The sequence below is a fragment of the Jaculus jaculus genome, chromosome 4 (assembly GCF_020740685.1).
Source record: "Jaculus jaculus isolate mJacJac1 chromosome 4, mJacJac1.mat.Y.cur, whole genome shotgun sequence".
Taxonomy (NCBI): Eukaryota; Metazoa; Chordata; class Mammalia; order Rodentia; family Dipodidae; genus Jaculus; species Jaculus jaculus.
In genome coordinates, this window is record NC_059105.1 from 52944868 (window position 1) to 52972854 (window position 27987).

The 27987-nt window shown below is 39.3% G+C and overlaps 1 protein-coding gene across 1 annotated transcript; it reads right to left on the reverse strand.

The window, feature by feature from the left end:
• Window positions 1–4051: 4051 nt before the first annotated feature.
• Window positions 4052–27987, reverse strand: Zc3h15 (zinc finger CCCH-type containing 15). Its single transcript, XM_004660275.2, has 10 exons — window positions 27743–27987; window positions 18579–18680; window positions 12535–12646; window positions 11828–11980; window positions 11114–11205; window positions 9682–9864; window positions 8196–8342; window positions 7942–8043; window positions 7151–7274; window positions 4052–4854 (listed from the first exon to the last, which is right to left on the reverse strand). The coding sequence occupies exons 1-10, from the start codon at window positions 27815–27817 to the stop codon at window positions 4664–4666; spliced, it is 1281 nt and encodes a 426-aa protein (XP_004660332.1). The 5' UTR covers window positions 27818–27987; the 3' UTR covers window positions 4052–4663.

The following is a 27987-nucleotide window of genomic DNA, read 5'->3' on the forward strand; positions in this document are numbered from 1 at the left end:
AAAATAAACAATACTGCTCTGGGGGAAAACAAAAAACCCACCAAGTGACTAAAAGATGGCCATAAATAGAATATATATTTTTAGTTGTATTTTTTTCATCAAGAAAAAGGCTGAAGCTATCAGTGATTAATTTTATTCTCAGCAGAGGTTTGCAATATAACAAGATAACCAACCACAAATATACACAACTACGATTGTCAATTGAAATAAAGAAAATTTTCCCTCTACCCTGGTAATCAGTGCAACAACTATAGGAATACCTAACAGTTCACAGTATATAGGAAGAAAACAATCAATGAAGTGAACCAATGTGGTTAATTAGCATCTACACAAATGATACATGATGTATCTCCACAAACTGAATAATTTTCTCATTCAGATGTTATTTCACAAAATTAATGACCTTATCCTGATTTAGTTACTAAGGTTTTTACCACTGTGTAAACAACCAAAACAAACATTCTTAAGAGTAGTGGACTTCACTTCTTAGTAAAGTAAATACAATATATGCAACAATGCACGGCTCTGAAAAGAGCCGCACAACTACCTTATACGGTATACATGTAACTTGACAGGCTGTGGTTACTTAAATACTTCCAATTTTACATTCTTTATAAAATTTTTATACATGCTGTAATGTGACAAGCTAAGTTTACTTAAAATAACCACCAATTAAGTAGGGTAACACATAAAATCTCAAAGTGTACAGTGTTGTCATACTGATGACATATCCCTAAAGTAGTTTCTTAAGATGGACAAAAACAGTTTAGAATTCAGAAATGGAATGAAACACAGCTGTATATTTAGAAGAAATGTAGTATATGATTCTTCAAAAATAGTACTATAACTTACAAATTGGTAACGCCCCCAAAACACACAAACCAGTAAGTACTCACTGTCTTCCCCTCCAACCCTGGTGCAAGGAGTTACACATGACTTTGTGCACATCATAAAGCGCTCTAGCCTGAGCTACAACACCCCTTTTATTGTCTTTTGAATTATGCCATATTAGATGGGATTAAGGGATACCAAGTCTTGTTACTTAAAAGTCCTATAAGCACCTTTTAACTTTACACACATCTGTTTGAAAATCAGATCAGCTGCCACAGAAATTTGTCTCTAGGAATTAAACACAAAACCACCACCTCTGCAGAGTTCAAGGTCATCCTCCCTTACCCAGTGAGTTTGAAGCTAGCCTGAGCTACATGAGACTTTCTGGGAAACCGAAACCAAAACAAAATATCACTGAAAGTTTGCCCAGAGTCTGGTGGAAAAAGTATCCCATCAGGAGAAATGACATCAAATTGTTGCGAGTTTATGGTGTCCACAGTACAACAAACATAAAAAAATTAAATTTTTACTTTCCCCTCTATATGAGGTAATCAGTGAAAAAGATATAGGAATACCTAATAATTAGTACAGAAAACAGTCAATAGAGTGAACCAATGTGGTTACAGTGCCTATGTGAAAAAGCACATTTCCTATTAATTAAATGAACTAAAATAATCGTTTCTTCCTTTCCACATTAACAAAAAGCAATGAACCAAACAGGGAAAACAAACAACATTAAAAAAGGGGGGATATGAAAATAAATCTTATACTAATGCTTTGCTCAGGTCTGTTTCTAAACTTATGGAAATTTTCAAGGTTCAAGTAAAATTTAGCTTCTAGTAATTTCTACTCATTTTTTTATTCAGAAAATATTGCTAGAATATATACTTAAGGAAAAAACACCCAATTTTTGTAGTTCATGTTTAAATCTGGTATTTCTTGGAATCCATTGAAACATGCATTTGAGTCTGTCAATTAAGAACAGTGAGCAACTTTTCAGATGGAAGTGATCATTGGGTTGACTTCAAAATGCACCAGAGTGCTGAGAAATTAGTGGTGCTCAGCACCAAGACATCTCTACCACACCCTCTGAGGTCAGGGTTTGTTTTGGAAGAGGGGGCAGAAAGAATTTAATAACCAAAGAAAGGGTACGACTGCTTACAATTCTTTCTTCCAGAGACAAAATGACCTGAATATTCACCACTTCACAGTGCCTGACACTACCTACACAAGACATAAAAATAGGAGACTTGGACTGGAGAGATGGCTTAGCAGTTAAGCACTTGCCTGTGAAGCCTAAGGACCCTGGTTCGAGGCTCGATTCCCCAGGCCTCACAGTAGCCAGATGCACAAGGGGGCACATGCATCTGGAGTTCGTTTGTAGTGGATAAAGGAGGCCTTGTCGCGCTCATTCTCTTTCTCTCTCTATCTCTCTGCCTCTTTCTTTCTGTCTATTGCCCTCAGATAAATAAATAAACATGAACAATTTTTTTTTCTTTTTTTTTAAAATAGGATACTAACTGGGAAGAGGAGGATTCAATGGAGGGTGAATTTGGAAGAGGGAGGGGATTATCATGGTTGTCTATACTTACTGAAGCTGTCAATAAAAAGTTAAACAAAAAGAAAGAACAATGAGCTAAGAACCTAGAAATATTCCTTATAGTATTTAGGTCAAGATCAGTCCTATACTGAATATATGGAGTGAGTCTCTTACACACCGATGCTGAAAGCCCTTTATATAAAGCTCATTACTCTGAATGGAAAGAGACTGCACAGTATCATACCAGTCACCTGGATGAACTTGTAGCAAACTCTCTTTGTTCACTTTATATGTTAAATTTGGGGATGCATGTAAGCCTTTCATTACTAAAAAATCACTTAACGACCAGAGTTAACTACTTCAAAATTTTAAAACATGTATTTTACAAATACACAATTTGCATTTGTCTAGTATGAGGGAGCTTACAGAATCTGATAAGCCAGGATACAATTCACAATGCAGTTATTTTGATTTATATGCTGGCAAATATGGGGGCACTACAGGCTAACAGAATTCAATAAGCCTTTGTGCAAAACAGGAATGCTGATCAGTTTTTTTTTCCCTAGTGGCTAATAAAGTAAGACACAAATTTAATTCACATTCTGATTTTCTCAAGTTAAATGCAGACATTTTCTGAGCATATGTTTCCTTTATAATGGGAGGCACCTCAGGCTACAATAGATAAGACCAACTAAGAACTACAGACCTGCCCATCAATAATTATTTCCACTGAAGCATTTTCCTTTTGACTCCCTTCAAAATGACGATGTGCTGTGTGGGGACCGAACTCAGGCCTTGCTAGGCAAGTACTCTACTGCTAAGTTAAGCCCCCAACTCTTAATGTTTATCACTTAACAAGATATATAATCATTTTAGGCTTTTCATTTCAGAAATATTTTAGGGATTAGGTTTAATTATTTTTCCCGTGTTGGGGACTGAATCCAATGTCTTGAGCATGGCTAGGCAAGACCTCTACCTATTATAAACTACATACACTCCAATCAGTCTTAAATCTAACATGTAAACTTAAAGAACAAACAAACCCCAAAACTTAAAATTCAAAGACTTAAAAAAAAAGCACAACATTATTTATCTGAGGCAGGAATGAGATTAGGGCTCAGGTCACTTGACAGGTCACTTGACATTTTAATGCTATTTCCTAGATACCTTAAAAAAATCCATTTTAAGAAAAATATGTTATTTTCAAATAAAAACCACTATAATATTTGGAAAATATAATGAAAAGTTATCTAGTACTAATCATATTAACAACTGGTATCCATTTTAAATGTTATCACCAATTTCCAAGGGATAGCAAGTGGCAAAAGTCTTCAGCTTCAAATTTTCTGATGCAAAAGGTAGTCAAATATTAGCATGCACTGTTTTAAAACCAGGCTCTTTACAAAGAGTCTGAAGCAGTATCTGGTTCAACTGCAAGTGGTATTTAATTGGGTTGACCACTGAGCACTTCAGTCACTATCCTTTTATGTAACAGCACCTGATCTCTGTTGGAAACAAAGAACTGTTAGACTTCCAGTACTTAAGATTCCTTTGTAGGTGTCAAGAAAATCCAATGAGTAACTGTGACTTATGTGATACCTATAACTGATCATGAATACCTTCAAGCTAGAAATATTAAGAAAATTTTAATAGAAAAACTTAAAAACAAAAGCCCATAGCTGGATTGTAATGTATGATGGTCTTTATTTACAACTTTATTGGCAAAAAAAAGGGAGAACTTTAAACAACTTAATACAGGGCACCATGGCTGATCTGGTTAGAGAAAAGAAATCCCATTTTAAGTGTCCATCTAATAGTCCAAAGATATACAATACTGAATCTGCATATGCAGTTTCCTTTATCAAGTACAGTGTTCACCTTTTAGGCAGTCTTTAAACGATATAAATACAAAGGAAGAAAAATCACTCATTAAAAACTGCATCCGATGAACAGAATTGTAAATATAAATTTGTTTTCTGGTAATAACACATGCCCAATGAAAACCAAAAGCTGAAAAGCAATTACACTTCCTACTCAAGTAGACCGTTACAACGATCAATCATTTTCTGCAATAACCATATTTAATGTCATGAACTACTCTGAACTTACTTATGAGATGTAGTCAAAGTCAGAAGAGAAGATGTAGGGAGAATATTCCATTTTTGGAGAGCAATCCCTCCAGAATCAGCTTGGGAAATAAACATTTTGTTGACTCTAGGTGAAAAAAAGTTATTGTAGTCAATTTCAACTCATGCTGAGCTGACTTAACTTTTCCATTGCCTTGTTTGGTTGTCATTCTTCTAAATCAAGTGTGTTTAACTCTTCTTCTAGTTCATCTAGATCCTCGCCAGTGAACAGATTTTCATCCACAGGAACAGCGTCAATGGCTCCACTTTCCCGCCCTTCACCTTCGCTGTCCTCTTCTAAATCACTTCTTTCTCCGTTTGCAGCCCCACCTCCAGAAGCTTCACTTAATTTGTTTTCTGGAAGTAAAAATTGAAATCAATGAGGCCTAGAAACAAAAGACACCATTCTAATGGCATCTTAGAGCAACTAATACTTTTTTCCCTTTCCTCTTTTCTAGGAAAGCCTTCTTTGGGGTTACCATAAGGACTGCTCTTCCTATCTCTCAGCTCACCTCTAGAATTCATCTATGTCACTACCTAAGCCTGTCTCTTTGTAGACACTTAAGGGCAAGATGAATACTTTATGATTTTGTGTACCTTCCACGACCTAGCATTTTTTACTTTTTTTACTAGATTACAAAGGCTTAGGTTGAATTGCACTGTTTTTATATAACTGTAGGTGGGTTTTTAAACAGTTAACATGCACATATTTTGTTTGAATAAATGGTTATAAGACTGAAGAATGTCTATGAGCTCTAATGCTCTGGGAGTGATGGGATGCTACCTTGTGTGGGGGCAGACCTGGCCTTCTTCCTTAGCATCACAGGCATATGCACAAGATCCCAGTGCTACACAGCTTCTGCTTACAGCCACACATAGATGAAAAAACAAAAATGCTTTTTCTTTGTTTAGTGACCACATTTACATAGGACCAATTTTTAAAAAATACTTTATTTTTATTTATTTGACACAGAAAGAGGGAGAGAGAGGGAGGAGGAGAGGAGAGGGAGAATGACAATGGACGCGTTAGGGCTTCCAGCCACTACAAACTCCAGACGCGTGTGCCCCCTTGTGTGCCTGGCTATAATGTGGGTCTCCTGGGGAATAGAACCTGGGTCCTTTGGCTTTGCAGGCAAACGCCTTAACTGCTAAGCCATCCCTCCAGCCCCACAAGGACAATTATTAATAGCTATGTTTAAACTTCAGTTGTCTTAAACATTTCTAATGATAGTGTCTTGAGGACTGTAACTTTTAACTGTCTCTCAGCTAAAGGACCACTGCTAAAAGGAGCAAATCAGTCTCCATCTGGGAAGATAACAGTACCAGCAAGCTCAGATCTCAAGTCAGGCACAGCCTGCAAGTCTCTACGTTTGCATGGTAAAAACTGGGTTGATTAACTTTTCCGATCTCAGCTTTTGCTTTAATTCTTATTCTTTCTGCCTTTTCCTCCCATTAGCAAGTATCTTAAACTTTAGTCTTCAAACCACTCACTCATGGTACAATTAGCTTCAAATTAAACCAACAATTTTTATTTGGTAACATCCTCTAGAGAGCATTCCCTCCATTCTTTTAAAATTGTATTTATTTGCATGTATGTTGTGTGTGTGTGTGTCCATGTGTATGCCAAGATGTTTTGCTTTGAGTGTGCAAATGAATCCCAGACACATGCACCACTTGCACATACCAGTTTGAATGGGTGCTGGGAAATTAAACCTAGGCTTATAGGACTTGCAAGCAAGCCTTTAACCTCTGACCCCAAACCCCCACATTCCCTCTATCCCTTTTTTTTTTTTTTCCTGTTTTGAGGTAGGATCTCACTCTAGCCCAGGCTGACATGGAATTCACTATGGAGTCTCAGGATGGCCTTGAGCTCATGGCAATCTCCTACCTCTGCCTCCCGAGTGCGCCACCACGCCTGGCACATTCCCCTCCTTCTTATACATACTTATTTCATTTCCATGTCCTGCTCTTTTAACCTGGCTCCTTCCATTTCTTTTCTCTTCTTCTAGATCTTTTCCCCTGTCCTGAATATGTGTTCAGATTTTCCACACCCTAAAATGCTTGGCCCAGGACCATGCATGCCTCTTTCTGAGAGACATTCTCAAGAATGGTCTATATTAATTGTCCTTATCATTGCCTTCCTGATGAAGCTGACACCATATTCCAACACCTGCTTTCCTAATGCTAATACTTGCAATTTTTATCCTATTTGTTTTTTTTTTTTCTGAAATCCTCTGACTTTACTTTTGCTCTGAAGGTCTAAGTATCTTTTTTTAGGCACTTCCTTTTGTGCCTGTCCTAAACCACTGATGTTCGAGTGTGTTCTAGAATGCTTTCTTATGCCCTTACCTGGCTTATTCACTTAGACAACAATGCAGATGTTGTCTGCAAATGGTTAAATCAAATTCTAGCAAAGGCTACTTCTGATAAGCAAAAAATCTAAAACTAATGAGGTACCAAACTTGCTTTGGTCCCTTTTGAAGAAATTAATAGTTACATATCCACCAGCCATTTATTTCCACAGCTTTCACTATTCAGTGAGTTTATATTTCATCACCAGTCTGAGACACATACATCTGATTTGCCATGGCTTGTTAGCTACTTCTAGGCATCTTCCAAGACCTTAGAATTCTGTGGAAGGTAGCATACTTACCATCCTTATCTGAAGCATATGTGCTGAATCTCTCAAGACTGGCTACAGTGATACCCGTCTCATCTACGTCTCTTGGGACGTACAGGCTTAAATCTATGTCATTCACACTCACAGAATCATCAACCTGTAATAGTATACAGAAAACAGTTATTTTTTTCCAAATCACTTTTAACCCTGACAAAATTACCACTGGTTCCAACTGTACACACAAAAATAACCAATGATTGCTCTGTTTAGGCCACCTACTGTTCCTTTAAAGCAGCTGTGCTATCTTAGGATGGCTTTTCTTACTACACAATTTCAAATAAAACCCTTTTTAAATAATTTTAATAGGTGGATAAAACAATTTTCACAGCTAATGTATATACTATATACATTAACTATGTAAACCAGGAACTATTCTAAGTAAATAGCCAGGCATGATGGTACATGTTTTTAATACCAGGATTTAAGAAGCTGGGGTAGGAGGATCACCATTAGTTCAAGGCCAGCTTGAGGCTTACACAATGAATTATAGGTCCTTACCTCAAGGGGGGGGGGGAACCCACAACAAAACAAATAAACAGAAGAACAGGTAAATAAGTCATTATTCTCATGGCTCTCTAGGATGCAGGGTTTTCAATTATATCTATATTGCAGGTAGGGTGGGGCTGGAGAGCGAGTACACTCCTACCTATGGAAGAAGGGGCCTGAAATGAGGAACTCTCACCCCAGTGCTTGTGCTTTTATCCAAACTGCTCTACGGTTTCTTTCAACTAAGATAAGGACCTGAGGTCAAAGCTGCTTCTTACCTCATCACCACCTGTTCCCTGAATGTATCGAGTGTCATCTGCTTCCTCGTCATCATCATTGACCAGCTCCGGACGAAACTCAAACACCTCACGACCACTGATCTATTCAGAAACACAAATATATCAACTCAGAAAAAAAGTGAGACATTTCCTGGTCACAAATTTTAGGCATATGCCTACCAAATAAGTAAACTCTTGAATGTAAAAATGGAAGATGGAAGAATAAAGGACAGATACATGTGTTCAGGACATACCACGAGTGCTTTCCCTGCTTTGAAGTCAGCTTTTCTTCTTTCCATATCTTGTTCAAGTTTATCAATCTTTTCTTGTCTTTTCCTTTTCTTCCAGGCAAGAAAAGATTCTAGGGTGATTTTGGTAACATTTGGGCCCAGGGCAGAACGCTGCAAAGATAAGAATTAAATCGCCCCTGGCTGGATTAAATAGTAGCTATTTATTAATGCAATTCATTTACTTCCTTCTGATTATCCTAAGACATTAAATATGATTAAATATGGATTTAACTAAGGCACTTTCTGCAATGAGTAAAATGAGTTCCCAGGCACAAATACTTAAAATCTACTCCTATGCTATGAGGAAGAAAAAGTTTTCATGAAACACTGTTTAAACATGAACACAATGAATATTAAAAGCACCATCACAATACAAAGTTCATTTGTGTTCCTCAAAAGATAAGAGACAAAACTAAAAAAAAAGACACCAACCATTTCTCATGGGTAAAAAATACCACTTTAAACATTTACAAGTATTATACATACATACTGCTACCCTAATCTCCACAGCAAGCAGGTAGTGAATCAGAATACAGCAACCCAAGTTCACATGACTCTAACATCTAGTATTTCCTACTGGAACATATTTTCTCCTACATGTGATACAAAATATGTCTAATTTGTTGCACATTTGGGCTGGGGAGATGGCTCAGCAGTTAAATGTGCTTGCTTGCCAAGCCTGTTGGTCCTGTCAGGATTGATTTCCTATTATCTAGGTAAAGCCTGATGTATGAAGTGGCACATGCATCTGGAGTTTGTTTGCAATGGAAGGAGGCCCTGGTATGTCCATGCATGTAGCACTTCTCCCCTCAAATAAATGTATAACTCAATAAAAAGATTTTAAGTAGAACAAGTACATATAACCAATAACAGGCACTTACAAAGCTTTACAAATCTAGATTATCCAGAACAAGGCAAATTGGATGTAGTTTGAAATAAACATTAAATATAGTATTTCTAAAATTAGTAGCCATACCACCCACAGAGTAGCTGAACTGCCTTTTTATTAGCCTCATTCTGCTCTAATGACAAATTATTTTTGAGTCCAGTATAAAAGACACACACCTGAAAAGCCATACAGACTGATTAGTATAATGGTTAAAATAATTACACCAAAGGAAGCACCTAAAAGTTCAACCAACCAGAAAACCAACTAAGCATTTTTAATAAGTCAATCTTATGCAAATGTGATTTACTAAAGCTAGTACTTTAAAAAACCTTACATAATCATGTAATCAATATCACTATTGGCTAATATGTATGGTCAAGTTTATATTTTAGATACACTAAACAGTTAAAGTAAGCAACTTTAGGGAAAGGTCACCATATTGTTTCCCTCTCACAACATGCTATTGCCCCCAAGTGGTAAATATTAGAATTCACAGAAAATACTAGTTTTTTTTTTTTTTTTTTAAACTTTCTCTCACATTAGGGAAAACATACTAGTTACCTCTCTTTCAATTAGGTCTTCCAATGAAATTTCATCCTCTTTCTCTTCTTTCTTTTTGTCTTTTTTCAACACAAATCCTGGAGGAAGTGCATGCCGGTACATGCAATTATCACCCCCTCCAGGGCACACCCAAAACCAGCCATACTTGTTATTTTCAATAGCTTCGAGGAAATGCTTGCACACCTAGAGACGACAGTATTCAGAAGTTGTGGCTCACTGTAATTCACTTCATTGGTAAATGCTTAAATATACAGAAAGCTAACATTCCATTCACATCCTAATGGCTACTAATATACGAAGCACCTTGATGTGCAGAAATATATGTATATTTATTTCTTAAAATACCTGATACAAAGCTAAGCTTGGTGACTTACATGTGTAATCCCAACACTAAGGAGGTTTAAGCAGAAAGTTGTCAAGTATTCTAGATCAGCCTGGACTACATACAGTGTGAAATCCTGATTCTAAAACCCAAATCAAACTACTTAACATAATAACAAATTCTTTAAGCTTTCTACTTTAGATATACTATAAACACCATTTGGTGTATCTTACTGTATAGAAAACTTTGTACATCTGAGTCACAAGGGAATAGGGTTCAAAAAGAGCCTAGCAGAAAGAGTAGTGACTATTCCAACATGAAGAGGTACAAAGTACAACTATACTGAAGTGTCAGACAATAAACCTTTGCAAATAAGGAAAAATTAAACAGTCTTCCAGAAGCAAAAGCAATGGGTGTGTATGAATCTAGCCTTTACACTTCTTCTAGCATAGCAAAGTTTCTCATTGATACTACTGTATAGACAAATATAGATTAACATAAATGTATAGCAGTCATCCAATCCCTTGGCATCATGACATACTGTCATCTACAAATATGTTGGACCACAGCTATTGTGGGATGTACACAGGTCACAGTCTACAAGTTGGACATGCCTGATGTAGAATCTGAGAAATACACTGAACATTTTGAAAGGCAAATTTCTTAGAATATTAAAAGCCACTACTTACCAAAAACATTTTGGAATTCATACGTAATATTTTTAACCCAGTAATAAAATGACTCTTTTGTGTTTGTTTTGTCAGTATCTTGCTAGCCCAGGCAGGCCTCAAACTCATGAGCCACCTGGTGTAATTATAGATGCATGCCATCATGTCTAGCCATGTTATCTATATCTGAGAAAGTAAATCATTCCAGCAAACTGCACTCCAAGAACTTCTGTCACACAGTTTTCAGAACATTTCTGAACAAAAACTTCATTGTGTAAAACATTTTATAAATTCCACAAAAAAGCTTGATATAGCTTATTCTGGTGAAATAAAATGCTCCAAAAATGTTAACAGTCCAGTAAAAAACAGCAATGAATACCTTGCCACATAACTCTCCCTAAAAATAAATGTCACAGCAACTCAATTTAAGAAAAGGACATACTATTTGAGTTTTTGGTTTTTTCTTTTCCGCCTCACCGTGCTTCTTGTTCACTACTTCTTCCAGCTTTTTCTCATCCCAGTTATCCATAGTATCTAGATGGAGAGAGACATGTCAGTGAAATACTTCTCATCTATTGCTCCCATAACACATGCTTTCTTAAACAGGCAGGAACACTACTGGCGAATAATGATCTAACACAATTATTTTAAAACATCAAAGGTAGGGACACACTGCACTCAGATCATGCACCAATGCTTACTGACCAGCTTAGACAAATGGGATGGTGGAAGTGGAATAAAGAGTGACATACAAATCTATATTATATCTCTATTTTTAAAGCTTATTTTACTGACAACTTCCACAAATATAAATAATACATCACGAACATAATCCTCTCTCACCACTCTCCTTTGCCCCCTTCCACCAATTCTTCTTTCCAACTATTCTCTCTTCTATTTTGAGTTATTTCCCCCCTCCCATTAGGCAGGTCTTGTGTAGATAGTGTTAGCCATTGTGAGGTTATGAATAGCAAATTATCTCTATTTTTAACCATCAATTATTGAAAGCGTTAACATGGTGAACTGAAATTTTATGAAAAATAACAAAGTTCAGTAATATTTCTTTACAAACAATACTAAGCCTGTAATGTTCACATTACTAAATATCTTAGCAACAAGACACAAGTTTTATTTTTGAGAGCTTAAAAAGAAATACCTTTTTCAAGTTCTTCGTCTCGTGCATCAATGTAAACACTTCGTTTTTCACATTTTCTCTCCAAAGTCAAGTCATGAGAGAACTTACACTTATCTCCTTTGGTACACTGTCCTTGCTTGAAGAACGCACATACCACAGATTTGGGATCTGCACCTATATCAAGTGGGATGTAACACTACATTATAATCTGTCAGATTGTAAAGTGTAGCTTGTATCTTATCTTTTCATTAACTGGTTACTTTCCATTCATAAATGTGACAGAAAAAAACACTTAGAAGAAATTAAAGTATTTCTATGGTGTCAATGAGGCACAAGGCAAAAAAAAAAAAAAATCAGAAACAAAAAAAAACATAAGTGAAGGAATATTGCTAAAAATTTGTCACCTACAGTTTACATAGCTATAGCCTTGCTTTGATTTTTACCAGAGACTGAATATTATAATTAGCAAGTAACTATCTAAAATCTTAATTTTTCCTGTGTTGGTCTAATCACAGGAGTTGCACAATAGCTTAAAACAAACAAACAAACAAAAATCCCCAACAAAACAATAAGAGTGTGATGGCTTATGCCTGTGATCCTAGCACTCAGGAGACTGAGGCATTAGTGAGGATTGCCTCAAGTTTGAGGCCATCTTGGGCTAATAGAATGAGAGTGTGGGAAAACAAATAAACTGTAAATCTGAATTGCCTCTGCTATTTCAGTTTTACCTTTACTTATCTTTTGTGCAGCCACGACAGGTTTGAACAGCTCATTCAGCTCCTGCAGTTCTTTCTTCTTGTCATCTTTCTTTAATTTCTTCTCAGCCTCACTTTGGGCTACCTGTATTTCCAAGTAAGTGTAAACATTTGATTGTTTATGTAACCGTTTTTAGTATAGAGTAACCAGTAGCCTAACAATAAGCTCCGCATGTTTTCGTATGTTGTCACTACCTCATCACACAATGGCCTTGTTGTATATATAACATGTGTGGCTAACTATGACATGGAAAGACAGACTACAACTATAATAATGCACATCATACCCTGGGAACAAAGAATAGAAGAATTCTTTTGATGAACAAGAAAGGAATGCAGCAAGTGCCTGTCAAAGACAAAGGGATAGGGGCAGTCCAAGATCTGAAAAACATCAATGACAAATTTGGACAGTGTTAGTAGGTGATAGGATAGAACCTAGAAGTTTAAAGCAAACAAGAAATAAGGGAAGGTTTTGTTTTACAGATGAGGCAGCAGCTTTGGGAAGACGACTAGAAATCCAGGAATGAAGGTAAAGAGCGACTTCAACTGTTGTAAGAAGACAAATACAAGAGCTTAAATAGGCATGAGGAGTAAGGATGGGAAATGAGCTTTTTAGGATGCAGAATGGCAGACTATGTGGCTGACTGAGCATGCAGTATAGAGAAGTGCAGATTATTATCATATGGTTGAGGCTGTTTCAGAAGACAAGAAAAACAGGAGGAACAGGTTTTGGGACAGGAGATGGAGATGAGCTCAGTTTTGGACATATTGTGTGTGAAATGCTTACAGAGCATCTGGGTGGAGCTGACTCCATTAAAACTAGACAGTAGCTGGCCTAAGATAAAACCTATAGACTATGTGATGAACAAATAAGGAAAAAAGAAAAGTAGCAGAAACCAGTGTGTTAAAAATATTAAGAAAAGAATGGCCAAATGCTGTAATTAGGTCAAAGACCTCTCAAGGTCTGTCTTCAAATACACAGTGAAACACCAAAACAGCCTAGGGGAGAACCCCCCCCCAAAAAAAACAAAATCCCAGAAAAATACACTTTTCTAAAAAGTGAAGGTGCATAAGAAATTATCGCCAGGTGTGGTGGTGCATGCCTTTAATCCCAGCACTTGGGAGGCAGAGGTGGGAGAATCCAGAGTTCGAGGCCACCCTGAGACTACATAGCTAATTCCAGGTCAGCCTGGACCAGAGTGAGACCCTACCTTGAAAAAAAAAAATAAAAATAAAAAAATAAATAAAATAAAAATAAAAATCAACCACAGCAGAGAAGTAGGAGAGGATCCAGAGTGTCTAGAGACCACAGAAGCAGGCAGAAGTGTTGACACCAGGTCTGTGCTGCCACAGTCGCCAGGCTCTGCCTGAGCCACAGGAACAGGCAGATGAAGGGATTTTCCATGCCCACCAGCCTCCTGCCAAACTTGAGAAACCTCAAAGGGAGGTCAACAGGGACCAGTGGAGCGGCTAGTGAGGAAGAGGATGGTGGGGAGCTGAAGACAACATCAGTCACCATCCACAGACTCCCCTCCACAACCACCAGTGCCAGCAAGCACCAGAGACCTAGGGAAGGGAACTCACCTACACAGCACCGGGCACAGGCTAACAGAACAGTGACCCACTGACCCAGCCAGCTGACCTGAGCCCATAGCACAGCAAAGAGGGACCCAATTGGATGCACAGCATAGCTGAGATACAAAGCCATCCCAAAAGGTAACTGGGCTTACATCAGGTCAGAACCCGCCAAAAAAGCCTGGTATATAGGCTCGCATTGGAAGTGCTATTTGCACCTTCCATGTCAGGGTAAATTATGTGTAAAATCTGATGGATGGCTGAATTTGCCATTGTTAAATAAGCTGTATTTTGGGGTTGTCATTTGTTGTTTCCTGATTTATAGTGCCCTTGTCTACTCTTCTGACGTTCGTTGGGGCAGGGTCTTACCCAGTCACAAGCTGACCTTGGAACCCTCCCAGTTGACAGGAGTAAGGGCGTGGGGCAATACACATCCTTAGGGACTTTGACTTTGTTAGAGGATCTGTTTGTTTTAATACCTACTTTTGCATAATTACTCTGTGCTGGCTTTTATTGAATGTATATACTGTTCAGTTAAATTTTAAAATTTGCTTGTATTTTGTTCCACCTAGCCTACTAGAATACTTTTATAGCAGGCAAATGCAACTCCTAGGGTCACTTTTGTGGTTGTTCTGAGAGTCTTTTATTGATACATCTAAGAATACTGCAGATAATTAGAAAACCTGAACATCGAATTAATCCAAGATGCAAAAATCCATACATTTTAATACAAGAAACTCAAATACATAGTGAAGATATTAAAAAAAAAAGAAAATTTAAAGAAAAAAATGTATGAATTTCTTATAGACAAAAGTACCCTTATTTTCTGATTATAACTATCATTATAACTATCTCAAATATGTGAAAGCAAGAATGCAATTGAGGCCAACAAGCCATTTAAAGTATTTAAAAGGCATCAATTAGGGCATGGTGGCCCAGGCTTGTAAATCTAGCACTTGGGAGGTGAAGGCAAGAGGATGGCATTCTCAAGACCAGTCTGGCAGCTGGCTACCTATCAAGATCCTTCTCAAAACAGTCCCTCACCCCAATTTTACCAAAAGCAGAGTAAAAATCAGAGATCAAGTTAATCCTAAATAAAATATGGCTTGTTACCTTAGTTCACACATGTACCTATGGCCTATAAACACAGGTTTAAACTTAAAATGCCTGGGACCCATGCTAGAATTGTATACTAAACCACAGCAGTAACATAGCAGGAATGCAGTTAGCCTGGCTATTTCTCCTGTCTCCATTCTCCTGTCACACCTTGTGTGTACATGTGGGTGGGAGGTAACAGGGACGAAATGGTATGGTATAGTATTTTTGCTATAATCCATAACATATATACTCCCTTTGGCTATCTCAGGTATACCAGGCAATACAAGGTTATCCTTGATGGAGAAGTCTCTGAAATTAGGCTCAACTGTTAGGAAGTGCTGTGGTATAAAATCTGTGTGCACACATTCCTCCAGAGAAGTATGCCTGGGGAGGACCTGACAGCAGGTCATCTACAGTACAAGACCCAGTGCAGCATACTTCAGGCGTAGCTCGATGAGCAAAGACCATTGATCAATGTTCTAGTGTAAAGTGATAATTATGTATTCTACATTCAGAGTTACATCAGTTACCAAGGAAGTAAATTTTATAGCTTCTCCAGGCATATGAAATATGAAACCACTACTCAAAATATGAAGGGCTGGAGAGATGGCTCAGCAATTAATATGCTTGCCTGCAAAGCCTAAGGACTTGGGTTCGATTCCCCAGAACCCACAAAAAGCCGGATACACAAGGTGGCACATATGTCTGGCATTCACTTGCAGTGGTTGGAGGTCCTGGCATACCCATATCCATCCTCTCTCTCTCATGAGCAAGTAAAAAAATATGAAGAAAACCATACAGAAGAGGAGGTTTATTTTCTTTATATTTATGTACTGATACACAGAGAGGAATGGGGGAGGAAAGGGAGACAAAGATAGAGACTGGGCAAACCAGAGCCTCTTGCCACTGCAAACAAACTCCACATATGCACCATGTTGTGCATATATGGGTACCAGGGAATTGAAATGAGACAGGCATGCTTTGCAAGCAAGCATCTTTAATAGCTAAGCCGTCTCCCTAACCCCAAGGGGGCTTTCTTTGACCACCAAGGGAACCCTATAAAGGTTAATTCATTCCCATTGTACAACTAGATGCCAGGATCACTAAATAATTTAAGAGCACATAAAAGGGCTAGAGAGATAGTTTAGTGGTTAAAAATAAAGGGCCCAGGTTCAATTCCCCAGTACTCACAGAAGCCAGATGTACATGGTGATGCATGCATCTGGAGTTCATTTGCAGTAGCTATACAAGTCCACTGATATCTGTGGACAGTGCTTGTAGAACCTCTCCAGTGGTGTCTAATTTATGGGTGGTCAAGTCCCTTTTATATGTTTTATAATTTTCAATATAATGCAAATGCTATGCAATGAGCTGTCACGTCACATTGCTTATGGAACAGTAATTTTTTAAATACATTTTTAATATTTTTATTAGAGAGATATATTAAGTAGAAAGTGAGATGTGGGTTCTGGGGAATTGAACCTGGTTCCTTTGGCTTCATTGGCAAGCACATTAAATGCTAAGTCATCTCTCCAGCCCATGGGACAGTAAAACGCTGGTCATGCTTAGTATACATACAATTATTCTATTAAACATTACTAGGCAGCATGTATTGGTAGCAACATTAAAAATTTTTTTTCTTAAAAGTATTTTTGGGGCTGGAGTGATGGCTTAGCAATTAAGGCACTTGCATGTGAAGCCTAAGGACTTATGTTTGACTTTCCAGATCCCATGTAAGCCAAACACACAAGGTGACATATGTGCAATACCATACATGCACACAAGGTGGCACACGTGTCTTGAGTTCAAGTGGCTGGGGGCACTGGCATGACAATTATCTCTCTCTCTCTCAAAAAAAAAAAAAAGAGAGAGAGAGAGAGAGAGAGAGAGAAAGTATTTTTAATCCATCGTTGCTTGAGTCTAAAAAGGCAAAAACCTGAGAATGGAGAGCTGCATTTTTACTAAGCCACGTTAAGTTAGCTCTTAGGAGAACCAAATTTTTAGCTCTAGAATGAAGAAGCTATGATTCAATGTGCCAAATGGAAGGAAAGGGTTGCACAGATTGTAAACATCATGAAAGAAACTGGTTTTTAATTTTATTTATTTACTTGAGTGAAAGAGACAGAGAAAGTGTGGAAAGTGAAATGTAGTTTACTATCTCATTTGTTTTGTACAGCAAAATAGGACTGAAAGTTTACAAATCATCTACAATGATAGCAAAAGCTATTTCTTATAAATTAAAAAGGGAAAGACAACCAAAATATTTTGAATGGATGAATAGGACAGACAAGTCTGCAAGTGCAGAACCAAATAACCTACAATCCTAAGAGAAGACTTTGTACTAGGGAGGAAAGCAAAGTAAGACTGAACTACTTGACATTCACCACATGGAAACACTGTTAAGGAACTACCTATCACTACTGCACTACAAAGGAAAATGCGAAATACTATTTCTATAAAATGTGATCAAACTTATTAAAATTAGAACCCTTTCCCCCGATCTAGAAACAGTCTGCTAGGTAATGTGTAGTATGCAAGAAAAAGCACAAACACATTTAAGAACACATATACAAGCATAGTTTCTGTAGTTATTTTTTAAAAATATTTTTATCTATTTATGAGGGGGGGAGGGAGGGAGGGACAGAGAGAAGGAATGGGTGCATCAGGAACTCCAGCCGCTGCAAAAGAACTCCAGACACATGCACCACCTTGTGCATCTCGCTTACTTGGGTCCTGGGGAATTGGACCTAGGTCCTTTGGCTTTGAGGGCAAGTGTCTTTAATCCCTAAGCCATCTCTCCAGCCTCAGTTTCTGTAATATTCTGAGTGTAAAAAAGCTGGAAGTGGGGGCTGGAGAGATGGCTTAGCGGTTAAGCGCTTGCCTGTGAAGCCTAAGGACCCCATTTTGAGGTTCAATTCTCCAGGACCCATGTAAGCCAGATGTACAAGGGGGCATTTGCATCTGGAGTTCATTTGCAGCAGCTAGAGGCCCTGACACATCTATTCTCTCTCTCTCTCTGCCTCTTTTTCTCTCTGTCGCCCTCAAATAAATAAATAAAAGTAAAAAGAAAAAACTTGAAAAAAAGCTGGAAGTGAAGGGCTCTTACGAACAGTGATACAAATAAATATAGTACACCCATATGGCAATAGAACGCAGCTATCATTGGAATAATTAAGAGTTATATCAAAATGTTTTGGAGGAATATCCAAGAGATACTGCTGTGTAGGAAAGGTTAAAAAGCAAACGGACTGTGTTTAAAGATACTATTACAATAAAATACATTTATTTGGGACAGGATGCTATGATAATACATCCATATGAAGCAAGTATGGAAATTTACTTACCTGGCGTGGATTTTGTTGACCAAATTTCACTTGATGAGTGACAGCTTTGATAAACTTCTGCTGCTTTGCTCCTTTTTTATTCTTTAGACCAAAAGTTTTATCCTAAACAAAAACACAGAAATTTGTAAGCAATTTATGTTACTATTTTTCCAATACATGAAAATTATTATTTGACAGGAAACACTTCTTATGTTATACAGACATGCAAAACATTAAGTCACCAGCCAAGAGCAATAGATGAACATATCTGTCCTTCAAAGCATCATTCAAAAATGCTCACAAAAAATTCAATACATACTTAAAACTATTACCAGTTGGGCTGGAGAGATGGCTTGGCAGTTAAGATGTTTTCCCTGAGAGCTGGGCATGACGGCTCATATCTTTAAACCCAGCACTTTGGAGGCAGAAGTAGGAGGATCACCCTGAGACTAAATAGTGAAATCCAGGTCAGCCTGGTCTAGAGTAAAATCCTATCTTAAAAAAAAAAGAAAGAAAGAAAGAAAGAAAGATGCTTGCCCAAGAAGCCCAAGGACCCAGGTTTGATTCCCCAGGACCAGGAGCCACATAAGCCAGATGCACAAGGTGGTGCATGTACCTGGAATTCATCTGCAGTGGCCAGAGGCCCTGGTATGCCCATTCTCTCTATCTGCCTCTCTTTCTCAAATAATAAAAAATAATAATAATAATAAAAAGCTGGCAGGCACAGTGGTGAATGCCTTTAATCCTAACACTTCAGAGGATGAGGTAGGAGGAGCACTGTGAATTCAAGGCTACCCGAGGCTACAGAGTGCTTCCTGGTCACCCTGGGCTATAGTGAGACCCTAACTAAAACAAACAAGGACTAGAAAGATGGCGTAGTGGTTAAAGTGCATGCCTGCCAAGCCTAATGACCCAGGTTCATTTCTCCAGATCCCACATAAGCCAGATGCACACGGTGGCACATGCATCTGGAGTTCGTTGGCAGTGGCAGGAGGCCCTGGTGTGCCCATCCTCTCTCTCTGTCTCTTTCTCTCTCAAATAAATAAATAAATAAATAATATTTATAAAAAATAGAAGCTTTCAACAAGGGAAATGCTTATTTTGTGTATTAGCACTAATGGTGATCTAAGGCTACTCACCTCAGAGTACATATCACTGAGAAGTCAATGCATAACACATATGTATGTGTGCACATTTTGGGGGTTGTCTGAGTTAGATAATGTCTCTCCAAAATTCATGTCCATCACACCTTAAACATGACTTTATTTGGAAAAACGTACACATACATGTAATATTAAAATGAGGTCACACTGGATTAGGGTGAGCCCTGGACACCAATCACTGGCATATTTCTAAGTACAGGACACAGAACAAAGGCAAAGTAAAGACAGCAGAGATGGAACGGCACAACTATGAGCAAAGAGAAACAGCAAGGACTGCTGATCCACTAGAAACCAGGAAGAGGCACTGGAGGGTTTTCCCTTCTGTCTCCACACAGGGAACATGATCCAAAGGACACCAAAGGCTCCAAAACAGCAAGAAAATAAACTACTTAATTTTTGGTATTTTGTTATACCAGATAAAAAAGAAATTATAATAAATTGCCTAAACATCAATAGGTGGCAAGTCTCAAAGGAAACAACCAAATACTGGTATCTGAAGGCTTTTCCTCTGCTTGTTTTTGTGGAAGGGTCTTCTGGTTGTGAGGGCGATAAGCCTGTTCACAGATGGAGATGAGAACACGGAGGGAAAGGTATAACTTAGTTTACAGCATAGACCCTTCAGTGGCCATTTTCAGTCACTCCACCCTTTCTGAAACAAAGCCTTGGATATAGCCTGGACTGGCCTGGAGCTCATGATTTCTCCTGCTTCTGTTTGCAGAATGCTGGAATTATAGGCATAAACCACATTCAGTTTTAGGCTCACATTTTAAGCACTCATCTCACAGCCTCTGCACCTTGGGATCCAGAAGCAGGGATATATTCAGTCCCTCACCCCAGCTTGAGAATACACCCCGGTTGGGGTGTAAAGTCACCTTCCTGATGGGCTATCAGCTACTATAAAACTTTTAATCATATTCAGCTTTTCACTTTTTTTTTTTTTTTAAAGGTTTTGAGGTAGGGTCTCATTTTAGCCTAGGCTGATCTGGAATTCACTATGTAGTCTCAGGCTGGCCTCAAACTCACAGTGATCCTTCTACCTCTGCCTTCCAAGTGCTGGGATTAAAGTCATGTACCATCAAGCCTGGCCATGCTTTTCATTGCTGAGTTTTTTCAGAGCCAACTTATTTCTCAATGGACCACTCCCACATGATCACTCAGTCCAGCTTGCTCTATTCAGTTAGTTACCAACTAATCTAACTACTGTCTATCTTTACATGTGGAGTCTAAAGATTATACATGTTTCCTAATTTAAAACAGAATTAAAAAATTATTTATTTGACAGAGAAAGAGAGAGAGAGAGAGAATAGGCATCCCAGGGCCTCCAGCCACTGCAAACAAACTCCAGACATGTGCGCCCCCTTGTGCATCCGGATAGTGTGGGTCCTGGGGAATTGAACCTGGGTCCTTTAGCTTTGCAGTCAAACGCTTTAACTGCTAAGCCATCCCTCCAGCCCTAAAACAGAATTTTGCCTGTCCTCTCATTCTTTTGCTCATGGGTGGTTTCTTAAGACACAAAAAGGTCTTTGCTTTTGAAAGTCAATGAGGACCCTCTAAGAGGCATTTGGTCTGAAACAATATATTGAGAAACTCGTATCTGAAAACATTCTATAAACCCAATCTTGACAGTATGTTAAAATGAATAAAATAGATTTTTCAACTTTTCATGACCGAGAAGCTCAAGAGGATTTTTGGTTCTGCAAGGATATTTCTCATCAGAAAATACTGCTTTGTGACATCTATTACCAATCCCACCTAGTACTAACGTCTGCTTTACTTGCCTAAATGCCTTCCTCATGCTATTTTGTTTTGATGCAAAATCTTCTCACTCTAGCCAAAGCTGACCAAACCTCGAACTCACTTGTAACTCATGCTGGTCTTGATCTTAGAGGGATCCTTCTACCTCAGCCTCCTGAGTGCTGAGATTAAAGGAGTGAGCCATCAAGCTCAGATTCTGCCTCATGTTTTGATAATCCAACACAGTGTTATAAAATCCTACAAGTAGGCGGGCTGGAGACATGGCTAAGCAAGCAGTAAATAGCTTGCAAAGTCTGACAGCCTGGGTTTGATCCCCCAGTACCCATATAAAGCCAAATGCAAAGCAGCATATATGGCTGAAGTTGGTTTGCAGTAGCAACAGGCCCTTCTGTTCCCATTCTCTCTTTTTCAGATAAATATTTATAAAATCTTATAAGCATTTTCTATAGCCTGTGTATATGAAAAAAAGAAAACACGCAAGTTGAAATTTTCTGTATCTAGCTTTTCATTAATAGCATCCCTTGTAATTACAAAGAGTGTTATGTTCTAATTCAAAGTTAACTATTTTAAAGCAATTTGGCAGATGGAGAGAGATGAACGCAGTGCAAAGTGTACAATACCATATTTTCTTTTTCTAATCATGAACCACTGTGAGTGGGAGGAGAATCTAGATAAAGCCATAATCAGGACCAAAGTTCATCAGCATCCATAGATGCTCTGCCAGAGAGCAGCGCAACTGGGGTTCAATCCAGGCCCCATGCCATTATACAGAAGCAGCAAACTATGAGTGAACTCCACCAGATGGTGAAGAAGATACTGACATGATAAAAATAGTCCTTAAGGGGGGACTCAGCCAGCTAGAAAACAAGGAGCTCACAATAGCAGTTTCTGACAGATGTGTGAACTCCAGAACCCCGCCTCCCCCAAACTATTTCCAGGTTTAATCACACATCTTTAGCACATAATTAAGCAGTCTAAAGAGATAAGTGGACTTGTAGCTTGAAACTCTCCTAATTAAAGTTCAGAAGTTTTTCCCTTTCCAGAGAATGGACACATGTACTGAGCATTAACTAAACATATGTTCCTGGATATATCTAGTCCTATGATATACTGTTATTTTTTTACTGTAGGTATAGGAATTCAGATGTTCCACAGTTTTTTTTCTACATCACTTATTTACAATTTTTATACATGGTTGTGATTTATTTTGATTATAATTCCCTTCCATTATCTTCTCTTGTCCACTTCTTCCCCCTTCACAACTAGCCCTACTTGGCTGTCTTGTGTATGTACATGTGTGTGAGAGATCCACAGAGTTTAAGTAGTATTACCTACACGAGCATGTGTCACCTTCATGTTGCTGGGATAAAACACCCAACCAAAAGCAGCTAATGGGAGAAACAGTGTTATTTTGGCTTACAATCTCAAGGGAAAGCTTCATGATGGAAGGAGAAAGCATGGCATGAGCAGAAGCTGGATATAATTCCTGCTATAGTAGGTAGAAACAGCAGCAAGAGACTGAGCTGAGCTCTGGAAAAGGAGAACCAGCTCTAACACCCCTAAACCTGCCCCCAGGAACACACCTCCTCCAGCAATGCCCTACTTCACAAATTGCTATTAGCTGGAGAACAAACACTCAAAATGCATGAGTTTATGGGGAACATCTGATTCAAACCACCACAACATGGGTGGGAGTTATTTATCACAGCACGTGCAACATACCAGTTGGCTATATCACTGAGGAAAATGCCCCCTACTGCCAGCAACCATGAACTATCAATAATGCTTCCAGGAAAGATGAAGAGCATCATGCCCTCCTTCACCATCCAGGAATGAATGAAGGAATATTGTACAGATCTTGTGTAGGTAATTAGAGTCACTGTGAGGTCATGAATGCCATGACCATATCATTTCCAGAAGATGGCATTCCACAGCACTCCTCCCCATCATCTTACATTTTTTTCTGTTCCCTCTTCTGAAATTCAATGGTTCTATTTCAGAATTTAGTCTGGGGGAAGAGGGCATAGCTTGTGGAAAAGTGTGCTTTTCAAGCATGAGTAACTGAGTTCTATCTCCAGACACCACACTGTAAAAAGCCACAGCTGTGATACGTTTCTATAATCCCTGCATGTTGACCAAAAGATGGAGATGGAGATAGGAGAACTTCCCAGGATTCTAGCAACCATAGCAGTTGTTGCAGTCAAGTTCGCACTGCTGGTAGAAATCACCTGACCAAGAGCAGCTTGTGGGAAAAAGATGTTTATTTTGGCTTAAAAGCTCGAGGGGAAGCTCCATTATGGTAGGGAAAATGATGGCATGAGCAGATGGTGGACATCACCTCCTGGCCAATATAAGGTGTACCGTAGCAATAGGTGAGTGTGCCAAACACTGGCTTGGAGAAACTGGCTATAACATCTATAAGCCCGCCCCCAACAATATACTCCCTCCAGGAGGCATTAATTCCCAAATCTCCATCAGCTGGGGACCTAGCAACCTAAGTTTATGGGGGACACCTGAACCAAACCACCACAGCAGTCAAGAACATTAAGAGCCCAAACTAGAGAAATCCTGCCTCAAAAAAAGGTTGAAGCCGGGCGTGGTGGCGCACGGCTTTAAATCTCAGCACTCAGGAGGCAGAGGTGGGAGGATTGTGAGTTCGAGGCCACCCTGAGACTCCATAGTGAATTCCAGGTCAGCCTGGGTTACAGTGAGACCCTACCTCGAAAAACCAAAAAAAAAAAAAAAAAAAAAAAAAAAAGGTTGAAGACTAGGACCAACAAGGAAGTTGTCATTGCACACTTGCACACACAAAAATTTTAAGAAATTTAAAGAGTATAATATGTACAGTCAAACTAAGATGGGCAAATACTACTCTCTACCACAGTTTACTTACTAGAAAAGTGGGTCTCGGTATAGCAGAGTGGCTGTCAACTAGGATGTGGGGGCCATATTTCCAGGAACTGACCTGGCTTTGCTGCTCAGGCAAGTTATTTAACCTCTGGCCTCTTATCTCACCTGTAAAATGAGTACTAATGAATGGGGCTATATAAACTATCACTTACACATGACTATATCTGTCTTCTCCCCTTTCCCTCAATTGTGTCCAATACCTGTTAACTATTAAATGACACACAATATTTGAATCAAAGTGTTTGGCTCTTAGTTTTTCCACCCTGAAAAACAATGTACTTCTCAGAGAAACCTGGCTAAGGTGTACACTAGGTTAGTCTACAAAACACTTTCTATTAAAAAGCATACTGTGGATCTCAGACAACATTTTTTTTGTTTGTTTGTTTTTCGAGGTAGGGTCTCACTCTAGTTCAGGCTGACCTGGAATTCACTATGTAGTCTCAGGGTGGCCTTGAACTCATGGTGATCCTCCTACCTCTGCCTCCCGAGTGCTGGGATTAAAGGTGTGGGCCACCACGCCCAGCTTCAGACAACAATTTTAACCTTTGCAAGTAAGATGGTTTGCAATTTGGACAATTTCAATAAACTCTTTTCCTGAACTTGGGACAGGCCGTCAGCTAAAAATTGACCTAGATTTGGGAGTTGGAAAGTATTCAGAAGAAAAGGGAAATTTCAGTGAATCCCAAACATGGTTAATATAAAACTAGGGAGGATAGTGGTGCTCATTAGACCACAAAAGTCCCAAAGGATAAGTTGTAGGGAAAGACCAATATTATGTGGTTTCATGGATGACTTTGGATACTGAATGCAAAGGAGTTCAGCACAAGCCTGTAAGAAAAGAATTACTCCCCAAGTTCCCAAGAGCCTTAACATAGTTATTTCCTAACTTCACTTACAAATGATTCTCTACTTATCCTGCTCCTTTCACAGGTCATCTCCCTAAAGATGTTTGAAAAAAGGAGGCAGGAGAAAGGTAGGTCAACACTGGACAGTATTCCAACATAACTGGGTTCTACTGCTTGAGACACTTGGGCAAGCAGAGCTTGACACAGTTTCCACTAATTAGTTTCCTCTCCAATATTTTCGTGTCCATCCATGTAATGGATATTTTGCAATTAATCCACCTTCAAGTCATCAGCAATTGACCTCAGTTGAAATTCTTTATCAATTATTAACTTCTTTTCCTCCATCTCTTACACACTTGGATCCTATCTGCAAAGGACCATCTACTGTATCTTAGCTGTTGTATTTCTTCAGTTAGACATTCTTCACTTGCCTGCCCTATATCAAAAGATTATTTTTTCCCCCATAACTGGAGAAAAGAGATGTGAATATGACTCCGTGGTTAAGGATGCTTCTCAAGTGAAAGCATGAGAGCCTGAGGAGGTCTGAGACCATTTGAATTTGATTCCTCAGCACCCATGTAAATAGCTAAACTTGGTCTTAAACACCTGTAACCACACTGTGAAGTCAGGGCTATGAAATAAGTGAGAAACTTCATCTCAAGGAAACACCTGGATGAGTGACAAGGAGCACTCTATGTTCTCTTTTGGCCTTCACTCAGACACTGTGCATATAATACATACAACCCACCCCCCCCCAAAAATAGAAGAAAAAGAAAAATAGGCGATAAAACCTTAAAAATAAAATCTGTAGAGTGCCATTTTAGATGAAACTTGACTGGGAAAGCTGAGAAGTCTCCATTTCTTACAACAGTCATCCATAACGTGTTGGGGCTTTAAGGAAGTTAAAATAAAAGCAAACCAAGCTTAATTTCATTATTCGATTAGGGTATTTTTAAACAATTAAAGAATGTAGCTGTCTTCTTATGCATTTTCTTTTGGAGAGCTCTTCATGAATGAAACTGAAATTGCTTTCTCTTTATCTTACAAATAATCTTGTTCATTGAGTGTGTATCTCAGTGGAAGAACACAGCTTGGAATGTGTGATGCCCTGGGAGCCACCCCCAGACAATACAATCTTGTTACAAAATGAATGAAGCCATAACATATGCATCATTTCTAGGGTCATCAAGATACTAATTAAAAACAACAATGGATAAAGCTCTGTGTTGCATAAAGCATACTCTAAAGTTGTCACATAACATCTATTCTGTATGGAAATCTTACTGTCTCATAGTCTATGTTAATTCAACCCCAGTCATCTTGTACTGAACGCCATCATTATCCTTCCCAGAGATTTCTCAAAGTGTCAAGAATCATGACTGTTGTGAAGGAGGATGGTAAACACAGACGTGAAGGAGACAACTGCTTTGCTTTTTCAAATGTCTGGCTCTGGAGTGTCAAATTAGGAATGAGTAAAGATTCTACTTTAGTGCTGAAACCAGTCTAGGGTTACTAGATTATAAGGATTTAATATAATTTAATATAATATAATAATTTAATCTAATCTAGTAACACAGGCAACTTTGAAGACTATGTACAAAGTTCTACTTAGATGTGCACAAGTTAACTCCCTGCTACTTCCAAGACTCTAAAAAACCAAACACAGTGAAACAACAGTTAGAAATAAACATGCCATTTTCAAAGCCAACATTCATTCTGATAGGTTTTAATAAAGAAGATACCCCACACTTCTCAGTACCATCCACGGTCATAGTTTTCCCTTAACTACACCCCAGATCCATGAGATACAGCTTATTTCAATATGAGGATTAAGGGCAGAAACTGAGACAAAAATACCTCCTTTAGGGTTACATGGAATTTATGGGATGTCAAATATGTATTCACCGTATCTTAATGAAGCTCAGTGGTAGTCGTCCTAAGACAGGTGAAGACGATTTAAGAACATCAGTACCGGTCCTCAGAAATGAAAGGGACCCAGGTTCTAAGCGCGGAACGTCACTTATCACTTAAGTAAGCGTGCGTGTGAAAGCGGAGCATCCAACCCAGCCCGCATCTTCTACCGCATCATCATCCCCTTTTGGTCCAGACTACAGGCATGTGGGAAGCGCTCAGCGCGGCGCCGGATCTTAGAGCGCTGTCCATCCTACACGAGGAAAGTTGTCAAGACACCGACTGGAGCAGCGCCCAAAGACCCGCAGCAGGCCGGTCAGGAGGACACTGTTCCGTTCACACTAATTTCTTTCAACCCCACCTGGGAACGACCCCGCTTCGGAGCGCTGCGGCGGGCCCACCCCGGGCGGCGCGCACGCGTGGGTGGAGAGCCGAGCCCGCGGCGGGGGCGCCGGCAGCGTCACTATGGCGATGCGAGGCGGCGGGACCGGGGCCGCGGGTCCACACCCAGCCGGAGGCAGGGGCACGTGGCCCGGGGCCGAGCCCGCCGCGACTTCCCCGAGGGCTCGCGGCGTGCGTGGGGGGAGGGGCCGCTACTCACTTCGATGATTTTCTCCTTCTTCTTCTGCTCCGCCTTTTTACTGCCCCCGGCCTGAGCCTGTTTCTTGGGGGGCATGGCGGAGACAGGAGGAAGCGGCCAGAATGGAGCACAGATGGACACACGTCTGCTCGGGGTGCCTGGCACCGCGGCAGGAGGAGGAGGAAGACCCGGCCGCCGCCGCAGCGCCGACGGAAAGCGAGTCGCTCATTTGTCGCCGCCGGAACGCGGCCTTTGCGACAGGTCGA

Coding starts and splice junctions, on each gene's coding strand:
- Zc3h15 (XM_004660275.2), bottom strand. CDS start 27,817: ATGCCCCCCAAGAAACAGGCTCAGGCCGGGGGCAGTAAAAAGGCGGAG. Junction 11,981..12,534: donor TGCACAAAAGATAAGTAAAG/GTAAAACTGAAA, acceptor CACTTGATATAG/GTGCAGATCCCAAATCTGTG. Junction 8,044..8,195: donor AAGCAGGGAAAGCACTCGTG/GTATGTCCTGAA, acceptor GTTTCTGAATAG/ATCAGTGGTCGTGAGGTGTT.